This window comes from Oryzias latipes, chromosome 11 (genome assembly GCF_002234675.1).
Source record: "Oryzias latipes chromosome 11, ASM223467v1".
NCBI lineage: Eukaryota > Metazoa > Chordata > Actinopteri > Beloniformes > Adrianichthyidae > Oryzias > Oryzias latipes.
The window spans coordinates 20352383-20365682 of NC_019869.2; the positions used below are offsets into that span (position 1 = coordinate 20352383).

At 42.2% G+C, this 13300-nt stretch overlaps 1 protein-coding gene across 1 annotated transcript in view; it reads left to right on the forward strand.

Annotated features, from left to right (window-relative positions):
• The window catches only part of epha10 (EPH receptor A10), a 130915-nt gene that overhangs the window by 39787 nt on the left and 77828 nt on the right, over positions 1-13300 (forward strand). The window contains exons 2-3 of the mRNA XM_011481140.3: positions 4345-4409; positions 5668-6340. Coding sequence (XP_011479442.1) covers positions 4345-4409; positions 5668-6340 — 738 coding nt within the window. The remainder of the gene's footprint in view (positions 1-4344; positions 4410-5667; positions 6341-13300) is intronic.

The following is a 13300-nucleotide window of genomic DNA, read 5'->3' on the forward strand; positions in this document are numbered from 1 at the left end:
TGCCACGTTGCCGTTTCCGACTGATGGTGTAGCGTAGACGCTCCACTGTACGTTTTACCCATCAGCCTTTTAGCTTTTGGCTGGCAGTGGCACAGTAGTGGAGCGGTCAGCCTCTGCCACTATTGGTGTGCGAGTAAACAGGTGAAACCAGACTGAGTGTGAAGAGCTTTTGGTCTTAAAGAAAGTAGAGAAGCTCAATAAAACAGTTTAATAAAACAATTAAAAAGGTTTAGATTTGAAAGGTTTAAGGATTTTGGCGATCTTTTTTTGTTCCTTTTCTGTAGATGGCATTTTAACAAAAAGGGTTTTAGTCAAACATTTAACACCTGAGATGTCACCAGCAACACCTACATAAGCACGTCCTTTGACCTACGGCAAGTCTGTAACCGTTGACAAAACGCCGCCATCTGGAGACAGTTTAGCATTGTCCAATCAGAGCTGCTGACACCGCCCTTGTGGCCGCCCAGCTTTCGCCTGATTTTGTAATGGCGTGATCCCCACCTGACGCTTGACGGCTGCCATGAACATTCCTGACCACGCCAAAGATTTTCAGAAAAACGGACAGCGGCTTGAAATCTTGAAGATTCTGCCAAGTTGCTAAGTTTTTGTTTTCAGAACACAGAGAATTTAGAGTCGTCTAAAAATGTTTTTGTTTATTAGGTCTCTTTTGCTTTGGAAAAGAGGTGACATCATAGTTAGGTTTTAAAAGGAAAAAGTAGTGACCATGTGTCCGAATGACATTCAAACCTAGGGCACTGGATAGTCCTGCACTATATCATCTTAGGGTTAGGGAGTAGGGGGCGAATTTGGACACAGCCTTAAGCCGCGTTCACACCAAACGCCATTTGCGCGTCAGGGGCGTCAAGTTTCACTGTTAAATCGATGTACAGACATTACCTGAGCTCATTCGGCGCAATTTGGGCATCGATTAGCGGGTTGAAAGACAAATCTCTTCCTTTCTGAACTTCCATTCATTTTCTTAACCCACTGGGGTTGCCGGCAAACTGTCCCGGCTACTGTTGGGCCAAGGCGGAGTACAGCCTGGATGGGTCCCCAGCCTGTCACAGAGTCCATGGAACTGGAGCGAGCGCCCACAATGGCTTCGCCGGATCCTAATGGCGGGGCTCGCTACCCTGGGTGGCGGGGCTCACTCGCTCCACAGGCCGCCCAGGCGACTGGCTGGCCAGCACACAGAGAGCGACTGCGGGAGTGGGAGGCAGCCCGCTCAGGCCTCCTGAACCTTGTGATTTTTCATTGAGACAGTAATAAAATAATCCTCCAATCTGATCCTTGGTTTTGTTTTTTCCCTCTCAAAGTGATGTAGGACAGAAAACCTTCAAACTGGTTTAAAGAAACACGGACGTAGCTGCCTGTATTTCTCCTGCAGGCCCATCAGGGTTTCAATAGACAACAATTACAGGCACCTGCATTCACAGTACAGATCCTCTGATTCTTTCTGAAAAAGTCTTTTGAAACCTTTTTTTGGTCTTTTGTCTTTTACCTTTCATGTTGGCTTCTCTGACATTGAATTTTCTCTCGGCTTCAGCCCGACCCTTCCTCTCTAATCGTCTCCAAAAGCCGCTTCAGAGCCTAAATATAATGTTTAAACATACAGCAGCTCCAGATATTGCTTTTCTCAGTCTAAAGTTCACTCGGCGCCCAACAGGGTTTGGTTTTTTTTTGGAGGGGGGTGTCAGACTCCTCTTTTGGAACTCAATCACATCGTTGCGTCAGAACATGAGTCAGCCAGATGGCAGTTCCTGACTCAACACAATGTTCACACCAGTCACTTTCACAGCGCTCCTCCACGAGGCCGCCAGATGAACCTTTGCCTCCAGCTTCCTTTACGAGCCACACGTTTACGAATCAATGAAAACGGAAAACTTTGAGGCAAAGATGAGCGTCAAATATCCATTACTCAAATGTACTTTTCACGTTTGCATACTCCAAAAGAAGAGAAGTCATTACTGTGCTTGACATCTAAATCTTTTTATTACATTTTATATTATTTAATCACATTTCAAGGACGATCTCAAAACATAATTTTGACATCTTAAATTAATCTTTTTGACATTATATTTTTGACTTTTATTTTGAAATCCTTTTGTTTTAATTCGGATTCGGCGACACTCAATTCTTATCGCACAAATTCAATGAAGTTGATTCAACTAAACTCCTAACTTTTAAAGTTATTTTCTTCATAAATGTAAGGAAAATCTAAAGTACATTTTTCGCCGATGCTCTTAAACGTCCGCCATCAAACTTTCAGTCGGTTCTGCTGTCGAAGCTCAGTCCAGTTAGTGTGTAACTCCAAGAGCGAGGAGGTTAAGCAGCTGTTCCAAACCCCTCCAGATGTTTGGAGGTCTGCAGATCAGGATAATGATGCTGCTGAAGCTCCGGCGGTTATGTTTGCATCTGAGTCTGCCTTAATATTAATCAGAGTTTGGTCCTGCAGAAGCATCCAGAACCCTGAACACAGCCAAGTAGAAGGTGAATGATAATTAGTGTTAAAGAGGTCTGAGAACTGTGTTCTATGTTGTTTATAGGAATTAGTTCATGACCTTTGTGCTATTTAGTTAAATGAATCAGGATTTATGTAAAAACAAATATAAATTAATTTATCCTGAAAGATAATCGGAGTCTGGGTTGACTTCTCAGTGTTTTAATGTATTCTGTAATGTTGTCTTTAAATGAAATATTTACAAATCAAAAACTTTGTTTCATTAAATCTTCGTCAGAAAAAAAATCTACTATTGTTTTCAAATATTTCTAAACAGAATTTCTTGTAGTAGCAGTTTACTTGGAAAAATAGGTTTTTCAGAAACTGGAAGCTTAAAAACATCAAACGCAAACTTCGTCGCCGTTCAGACCGGTCTGTGAAAATATTGTCTGACATTAAACTGAGGCGGCCGTGGTGCAGCGGTAGGGTGGTCGACCCATGATCGTAAGGTTGCAGGTTTGATTCCCGCCTTGCACGCCCATGAGTCAAAGTGTCCTTGGGCAAGACACTGAACCCCACCTTGCCTCTGGTGGTAGGCAAGGTGTGAATGTGTGTGTGACTGGGTGAATGGGTCGGTGACTGTAAAAGCGCTTTGTCCTTGTAGGTAGAAAAGCGCTATATAAGTATACGCCATAAACTGGTCTGCAGCCTGAAAAAGGTTAGAGAACACTGATTTAGGTGTCAGGAGTTTGGTGTCGCTGTCCGTGGTCCTGAAATGTGCAGTTCAACTGTTTACATTCTTTCAGCGGTGTTTCATTGTCGCTGTCCGTGGTTCTGATGTTCTTTAATTGTTTCCATTTTGTCGCTGTCCATGGTTCTGAAGTGTGTCGTTCAACTGTTTACATTCTTTCAGTGGTGTTGTATTGTTGCTTTCCGGGGTTTTGGTTGTCCTTAACCCTAGAGCTATATCGCCGATCTTCACCCGAAAAAACTGTTTACATGAATTTCAATATGTCCCGTGTCTAAGAGTCTGTGCCTTCAACAGGGAAGTCTCACATGTCCCAGGAACGGGTGGACCAAAGACAACGTTTCTAGTATCATTTTATTGTTTTTTAGACATTTGTTCTTAAATTCCTAATGTTTTAGTAATTTTTTAGCATGTTTTTAGGGTTTTATGGTACACATACCACAGTTAAAAATAAAAGAAAAACCCTATAATTTATCAAATGTTGTCATGCTTTAATCTATTTTTTATGACAAGTACGTGTCAGGTTGGGGGGGCTGATGAGCATGAAGGACCCAAAATGCAGAGATGGGAGGCACACGGTTCCAGGGCAAGGGGTTTATTCTCAAACAAAAAGCGCTGCAGAGCAGGGAAACCTAAACAAAACTCACTGTGGTAAACTATGAAAAGATGGCAGAAGACGGTCAGGGAAGAGACGGTAATGGACCAGCACTAGAGAAGGGCAGAGACAAGACTTAAATACAAACAGCACTGACAAGACACAGGTGAACATGATCAGGAGAGATTGGAACTTGGGAGGTAAAACTCAAAACCATGACATAATGGTAAACCTTTCAAAATAAAGCGCGAAACAGAACTCAAAAATGACAGAAACAAGATGGAAAGCAAAAACCAATACAAAGAAACCCAAACCATGACAGTACGTGTTGTTGGGTATATTATATCAGGTAAAAATTGCTCTAGAAAAAGTGACAGTGTAACTTTTTGTAGCGAAAGGTTAAGGTGGAATTGAGTTTGGACCCATTTCTGCATCTGCAGCATCTGAAGTTCATCAGTTCTTGATAGATGGGTACTGACAGTCTGATTAAGTTGCTTCTGTCTTAACCACATGGGTTAAAGCGTGACCTCTTGCCTGCTTCTCTCCCTCCTCTTCCTACAGTGGTGCTGCTGAACTCTAAAGAGACACAAGCGGAGCTGGGATGGACGTCATACCCTCCCAATGGCGTAAGTGTGTTTGCCTGTTTTTGAGGAAAACCTGCATACTATAAGGAATGGTAAATGGTAATTGCTGTATACTTGCACAACACTTTTCTACCTTCCTGGAAGACTGAAAGTGGTTTAGTCAAACCTATTCACCTTTACACAATTTATTTAGCAGAAGTAAGTAGGATAGTATATAAGTATTTAGCTGCTTTAAACAAGCTAGAACTCTGTCCCTCATAGAACCTCTTTTATCCTTTACTTCTATTAATGACACCGGTTTGAACTGGTTTTCTATAAAAAAGACACCTGTCCACACCCTTAAACAGTCGGAATGTAAAATCTCCACCATGAACAAGACCAAAGAGCTGTCAGAGGACACCAGGGACAAGATTGTACACTTGAACAAGACTCTGATGAATCAATCAGCAATAAATGATCAACTTGGAGAGAAGATATTGGAAAATGAAAGAAATCAAGATCTCTGATGATCTCCCTTCACCTGGAGCTCCATGCAAGATCTCATCTGCTGGGTACAAATGATAACAGTGAAGAAACAGCCCAAAACTACATGGGGTAACTGGCCAATGATCAAGACAGAGTAACAAAGGTTACTGTAGTAACAGTCTACGTAATTCTCATCACCCAGAGATCCCCCTGCTTAAGCCAGCACATGTCCAGACCCGTCTGAAGTTCTCCAGAGACCATCTGGATGATTCAGAGGAGGACTGGAAGAATATCATGACGGCAGATGAGACCAAAATGAAACTCTTTAAGTGGGAAAACCAGTCTCCAGACCTCAATCCGATGGAGAATCTGTAGAAGTTGAAAGTCTGCGTTGCCTAGCAACAGCCTCAAAACATCACAGCTATAGAGAAAATTATCAAAATAGCTGCTACAGAAGTGAAGACCTAGAAGAAACATTTGACCTCTGTCCTTGCCAACCAGGGTTGCAATACAAAATAATGAGGTTTACCTTTTTAGAGTTGGACAACTTCCAAAATCTGTGACTAACAAATACTTTTTTTCCCCACTCAGTGGGCAATATGTTTGTGAAGATGCATTATCTGTGCAGTTAAAGAGAAGGGAAGAGGCAAAGACTGAGGTTTCAAGAGAGGCCAGTACTTGATTTTCATTGGTTAAGATAAAAAAAAGGCCAACATCAACTAAAAAAGGAAATTTAATGTAAATAGAAAAACTCAGTAATATGCAGACGATGTTGTCATTTTCATCACTGTGTTCTTTTTGTTTCTCTTCTTCTGGTGTTGACTATGTCTGTCAGTGGGAGGAGATAAGCGGCGTGGATGAGAAATACAAGCCCATCAGGACTTACCAGGTGTGTAACGTGATGGAGCCCACGCAGCAGAACAACTGGCTGCAGACGGGCTGGGTCGCTCGCCGTGGGGGCCAGCGCATTTTTGTGGAGCTCCAGTTCACCCTGCGGGACTGTAACAGCATCCCTGGAGTGGCGGGCACCTGCAAAGAGACCTTCAACCTCCTGTATGTGGAGTCGGACCGGGACCTTGGCGGTGTGACCCAAGAGGATCGCTACACCAAGATTGACACCATCGCAGCGGATGAGAGCTTCACGCAGGGTGACCTGGGTGAGAGGAAGATGAAGCTGAACACGGAAGTTCGCGAGATCGGCCACCTGAACCGGAAGGGCTTCCATCTGGCCTTCCAGGACGTGGGCGCCTGCGTGGCCCTAGTGGCTGTGAGGGTTTACTACAAACGCTGCCTTGCCACCGTCCAAAACCTGGCCGTGTTCCCCGACACAGTGGCCGAGGCCGCTTTCGCCACCCTGGTTGAGGTGCGCGGCTCGTGCGTGAACAACTCCGAGGTGGACACAGACAGCCCTCCCAGGATGCACTGCAGCGCAGAGGGGGAGTGGCTGGTGCCCATCGGGAAGTGCAGCTGTAGCGCCGGATATGAGGAGGGGCACAGCAGCTGTGAAGGTAGGAGATGCGGGATGGATGGATGGATGGATTATACGAACTGTGACAGCATGTGGCCTGTTTACATTTACAGTCTTTAGGAGACATAAAAAGTAACCTGAGTGAGATCAAAGGGAGGGGAGCTGGTCATTTTTCTCAGGAGTGGGACGTCTGGAGGTTGGAGCAGACAAACAGAACGACATTATGAAGCGTGACTAAAAAGCCAATTTTACTTGATTTCACCTGAACAGAACAGGAACGCAAAACATCCAACTAAATAAATATAAAAAAAAAAACAAGCATTAAAACCCAGATCTTTAGATCCAGATCCAGAACAAAATCGAGTGGCAATTCAGTATAAAAGAACAACTTAGGCAGTGATGGTGAAGGAGGGTGGGATTTCTCTGCGCCAACAGTCCCACCCACAACTCAGAGGGGAATTTCCCCCTGTTAGAATGTAAAGTTTAGCTAACGTCTGTCTCCACCTTTTTTCCCTCATACAGGAGCCAAAACCGGCTGCTAATTTTATGTCATATTTTCAGCCATAAAAGGAGGTCTAGCAGTAACACAACTTTCTTTATTACGTGAAGTCCCACTTTGTTGATGTTTTGATCATTTTTAAAGTGTTCCAATTCTAAATTAACCAAAGAATGTCTTTTAAATTAGATTGATGCTGTTGCAGCCTAAATTAATAAACCTGTGTTGTTTTCTAGGACATAGTTTCTACAGAGCGGCAGTAGCTCATTAGAAATGTACCTCTGAGTTGTGGGCGGGACCTTTGGAAAGGAGCAACCCCGCCTCCCTTCCTCTCATCTGTTGTAGAGTGAACTGGAGTAGGGAGCTTATGGTTCACCTAGTTTATTTTCTACGTTACAAATACTCATTTTTAAAAAAAATTTTTGTCTGCGTGTATGAAATTACAAATGCCATTTTAATCTTGATGCTCTCAAATAATCATTAGAAAAATGTCACAAGAACATGTTAAAAACAGGATTTTCATTGGAGTGGGTTAGTGAACAGGTTACATTAGCTCCAATGAGCAGAATTTTTGAGCTGAGATGTTTAGATTGCCGGGGGTCGATAAATCCATCCCTAGTTATGCGGTCGCTGTATCGGTTCGTTGTGGTGAAGAGAAAGCTGAGCCAGAAAGCAAAGCTCTCAATTTACCGGTCAAATTCGTTCCAATACTCAACTATGGTCATGAGCTCTGAGTCATGACCAAAAAAACGAGGTCCCGAATACAAGCGGCTGAAATGAGCTTCCCCTGTAGGGTGGCTGGGCGCTCCCTTTAAGATAGGGTGAGAAGCTCGGTCACCAGCGGAGAACTCTGAGTAGAACCGCTTCTCCTCCACATCCAGAGGAGCCAGTTGAGGTGTGCGGATGCCTCCTGGATGCCTCCCTGGGGAGGTGTTATCTGCTGCCACGACCTGGCCCCAGATAAGCAGAGGAAGATGGATAGAGGGGGCGATACATTAGGATAGATAAAACTGTTATTTACAAATTATGTGTCAAACTGAAGAAAAACCCAATGGAAAACATAATAAATCTGTGGCCGATTTAAAAAAAAAATGCTGCAAACGTTCTGAATGTTTGCTAATAACAAAGCTTTAAATGAGATTGTGAAACTTGGACTGCATAAATAAATAAAGCATCCAAGACTTTAACAAAATGCTGAGGTTTCTTCTACATCATATTATTGATGTTACTCCTGTCTGTCAGTGTGCAATAATGGGCTTGAACAGAAAAATCAAAGACCTCCTCAAATGAAATTTTAAAAAAGCTGCAGAAGGCAGCAAACATCCACACGCAGCGTCTGAAGTTCTTCCAGCAGCAAACCGGACTTTCAGTCAGGCAGAACTTTGACCGCAGAGCAGAATTTCTGCTCCGACTGGTCCGTAAGTAAAGTCCTGACAGCTGGAGATGAAGAAACGTTAGCTGATATTGGCAGCTGCGTGTTGCATGACCTGCTGTGTGTAACTTTCTCGACAATAAAACCTGAAGGGTGTGTTAGAAGAAAAGCAAACTCACAAGTTTAGCTTTTGAAAATAAGAGACATCAGGAGGGAGGAACTACGGTGGCCCAGAAGGGTCACAACACATTAACTTACCACACAACACATTAACTCACAACACAACATTAACTCACAACACAACACATTAACTTGCCACACAACACAATAACTCACAACGGAAGTAAAGCTGCAATGGAAGTGCTTTTATTCTGAAATTTTTTACTGGGCTGAGCGGCTAACTACCTAACAGAAAGAAACATCACAGTGAGTTGTGGAGGGAGCATGATTTTTCTACAAGAAAAGCTAGCAGCAATGTTGCCAGATGTGGCGGTTTTGGGTCTAATTTGCGGGTAAAAATGGCTTATTTTATTTTATTATGTATGCATAATTTTTTTCAAATTTCTTTTTTAAATCAACCGTTTTACAGCAGTTCCTTAAAGACCCACTCTGATACTCGTGTCTATTTTCAAAGCGTTCTCAGTGGTTTAATTAGGATTGTGCTGTTTTTAGCCAAAATCCTGTTGTTTTCTTGTATTTAGTTTCTGTAGAGCGGCACTACTTCATCAGAAATTCCCCTCTGAGTTGGATGGTAGTGCAAAAACTGCTGCTTTTTGGCGAATGCTCCATCCAGCGTCTAAGCCATGAAGTGCACTAAAGTGACGTGAAAACTTCTAATGTGGACGAAGTTCCACCTTTAGAGCTGCGTTTGCTGCTCAGCACATAAAGGGGTGACAGATCCTGTTATCCAATGAAGATTGTCGCTCACTCACACACGTGCTCCAGCTGAAACTGAGCGAATATGCAGCTGCTGCAAATCCCTCTACAGCACAGCTATTGATCAGCTGTAATGCTCCACTAAACTGAGGAATTGCTCTGAGACTACTCACCCACACACGCACACACACAAACAGTGCACGCACGGTGCTGCAGTGCAGGTATGCACGAGACACACACGGTGTGATATTGTTTTTGTGTACCTGATACAAACGGCTTGTGTCACACCTGCGGAATTTGCATGGACGCCTGCTGAATGCAGATCGTGGCCGTGAAGCCGTGTTGTGTTTGCGCAGAGCCTGTAACTGCTTCTTATTTACTGCGGAGCAGTGACGTGCAGTCAGGAGAGGCAGGTGAGGCACAGCCTCACCTGTCATTATGGGAAGAAAAGAGAACAAATAAATTCAATTATTATATTTAATCAGTAAGTTGTGCTTTGCGGTCATTTTCCATTTAAATGTACCATTTTTGGGTGTTTTTTCTTTTCAAAATCGCTGAATTTCCGCATTTGCCGTTCAGATACTAAGTGACGTGCGATGAGGCACCAGCCCGCTGAGCCTCACCTTGGATTGCGCAATACCTATGCAGTCAGACGGTACTGCTGTCTCTCTGTATGTCGGTTCAATCACTTGTACTATATGAGCTGAGTTTAAATAATTTAGCAGATGTATATGATGCACAGTGCTTGTTTTTATAAATAACTGTATGTGAGGGACGTGTTTCTTGTGCTGAGCGCTAAACGACGGCGAAAAAGCCGCTGGGTGAGGCCAGCAGTTCTCGTGCCTCATGTTGCAGTTCTCGTGCCTCATGTTAGGGGGCGCCGGTGAGCCCTGAGATTATGACGCTAAAAAATACTAGAAGAAGTGATAGGAAGCGGCAACTCATTTTCTTCAGAAGGAGCGGCGTATGGACTTTATTTACAACTAAAGGTAAGACGATAATAACGTTTGTGCTTTTTTCTATGCTGCAGTTTGTATATGAAAAAAAACATGTTGAAATTATATTTTAAACAAAACTTTAACTGTTGTCAATCAAATGGTGAATAAGCTACTCAGTTATTTATACTCATGGTTCATATGTTTGTAAATCTGACTGATGACGTCAGTGCCTCACCAGCCATTAACCTCACCGCACGTCACTGCTGCGGAGGGTGGCTGTTTGTCTGCCTGAGTGAGGATACACTAAGTGTGTCACTTCAGCTCAATAGTATTGACTAACCCGTGAGCGGCTTGTGATTATGAGGGGAGGATTAGCAACACAGTTCCACATCTGAGGCATCAGAAGCATCACAGCTGTGCAGCTTCATGACAAAGCTGCTAATTAGAGATTATGGAATAAAAAAAAATAAAAAGAGGTAGATATAAAACATCAAAAGAGATAACACCTCTGACTGCATAAATAGGTTCTACAATAATTAAAGGAAACATAGCTACAAATGACGTTAGCTGAAAAATAAAAAGGAGCTGAAAGTCCAGAAAAAGTGCCAACGTCGTTAAATATTTATGCCTACAATGACCGAAGGAAAACTAGATTTTATTGACAAAATATCCTAAAATAAAAAATATCCTAATATTAGGATAGAAATATACTAATTAAAGCAAAAGCTGAAAAGAAGCGGAATTATCGTTAAACAATGCTAACTTCTCTAAATAAATAAGGACGATAAGGTTTGATTTTTATTAGCTGCGCTAGCACAGCTACAAAGAAGAAGCTGAGAAATTATGTTCAAACGTTTAAATAATGCTACAATAATTTGAAGCCAAAAATAAGGTTTGATTGTCAAGAGTGATGCTAACATAGCTAGCAACAAAATTAGCTAAATAATAAACGAAAGCTAAAAGGAAGGTGAAAAGTTATAAACACAAACATCTAAATAAGTACCATATTTGGCTGTGTCGGAATTCCTTCACTCCACACAATAAAGTGGGTTCGCCATTTTGTAGTGCCGTCCGAATCTACCATTCCAAAATGGAGTGCCCTTGAAATTTCCCAGAATTCTCTGCGAAGAACCAGTGTGCATTGATGCTTATTAGATTTGTGAATTAAGACCACAATGCATTGCGCTTAAACAATTTGGGTGAAAAAAATTGAATTTAAATGTATTTTTTCATAAAATATCAACGTTTTCATCATCAGAACCCAGTGTTTTCATAAATGATCGTCGCAAATCGCCCATATCAATTAGATTTTCACTTCGTGAAATCAATGACGTCATATTTGCCGTTTAAAAAAAAAGAAAAGAAAGAAAAGTAGAGAGAATGGTTTCAGAATTCCTTTTAAAATCCATCTTTGATCTAGATCAGGGGTCGGCAACCCATGGCTCCGGAGCCACATGTGGCTCTTTCATCCATCTGTTGTGGCTCCCTGTGACTTTGGAAAATAATGAGTATTTTATAATAATTAAATTTTATTTTAGTTTTTTCATTTTTCATGGCATTTCAAAGGCGCTGCTAGCTCCGCACGAAGCACGAGCCACGTAAAAAACAGCTTCCTAAATGAGCTCGTATTTATCGGGCGAGACCTGCAGAGCTGGTAACAGGGAGAGGCACGTGGGGCGGCTTCAATAAACACTCCGATCTTCTGCCGGGAACTTGACGTACCGCGGGGCAGAGACTGATGACAGACTGAGAGTTCGCGCCAGCGTTGCCAGATAGAGTCACAGGTTTCCAGCCGAAAAGTCATCTGAAAACCGCCAGACCCAGCCAAAAACCGCCCAACACAGCTTTTGTTGATGTTTTTTTTCATACTGGACTGATAAAATAAAAGATTTTTCTAAATAAAAGATAGTTCAGACTAATAATAAAATGTGTACACTATTGAATATTTCTTCAGCGGGCCGCCTTCTTCCATTCATTTGCTTAACCCGCTCTATCCCCGCTATAACCTGCGTCCGGCTCTTTCATCCTTGTGCTGCGCTGGAGCGCCTTGACTATCGGATTTTGCGCTCTCTGTGTATGACACAGTGAGGAGCGCGGGGGAAACCAACTCTCAGCTGCAGAGGATGTGAACAGGTGAACAGGTAGAGAGGAAAAGCAGGTAGAGAGGCGGAGGAGGGGCTTTGGCTTCAAACTCTGTCAGAGAGATGCAAACACGGCGTCAGATTCAGACGCAGCTTTCACTGCGGGAGTTGAAGCAGAGACTTTCCCTGGGATGATTTTATGAACTCAAACATGGAAACATGATTACCAAGTAGAACTGTTCAAAATAATAATCCTGATCTCTCCACATTCTCCGTGTCTACCATGCATTGATAAACACATAGCTCCATGCAGCGATCAGACCAGAACCAGTAACTCCTCCCACACGCGGCCGCGGTATCATCCTTTGAAGAACATAATGTGCATTTGCAGTGATGTATGCTTCAGACGATCTCCGATTGGCCAATCTCCATGTCAATCAAGTCCCGTACTTCTGAGTGAGGATTTTGATTGGCTGGTGGATTTTAAAGAAGTACTTTTTTTTTAATCTTTTCTGGCCCGCGATCTACACTCATGTCATTGAAGATCGACGTAATGAGCACCTTTGAATAATATATACATGCATAATATATATAATGATGTCAAAACGGTTGTGGCTCCGGGAGCTTTCTTTTTTATTAGGGGCGGTCCCAAATGGCTCTTTGAGTAAAAAAGGTTGCCGACCTCTGATCTAGATGCTAAATTAAACTGAAGTACGGCAATTCTGGACCAGAAATTGTTTGATGAATATTTGATGCACTGTTAGCAATGCTAACATAATTAGCAATAAAAATATCTATTAAATAACACAAGAAAGCTTAAAAGAAGCTGAAAAAATGGTAAAGAAAGCTTCAACACATAAGCTACACTTAAGACTCGTAATTCTACATGAGCATTAAATACAGTCTACAAATGCCTAGAAGGCTGGATAACTGTAAACAATGCTATTAAAAATGCTAAATTAAACCTATTTATTATTCAGCTAAAGGCTAAATATGATTTCTATAATGAATATGCTCAGTATTAGTCGAAAGCCGTTTGTTTTCAAGTTTTATGTTGGTGAAAGTTTGCTAAAAGAGACAAAGGTGAGGATTTCATGAGGAAATGAAGATATTATTGTTCCAATGAAAACATCATCTGTAGTGAGTTTGGATTGTCTGCATAAAAAAATTAATAAAGTTTGGTAAAGATTTGAATCTCATGAGTCAGTGCGACCTGAAAATAATGTGAAGAGCATTT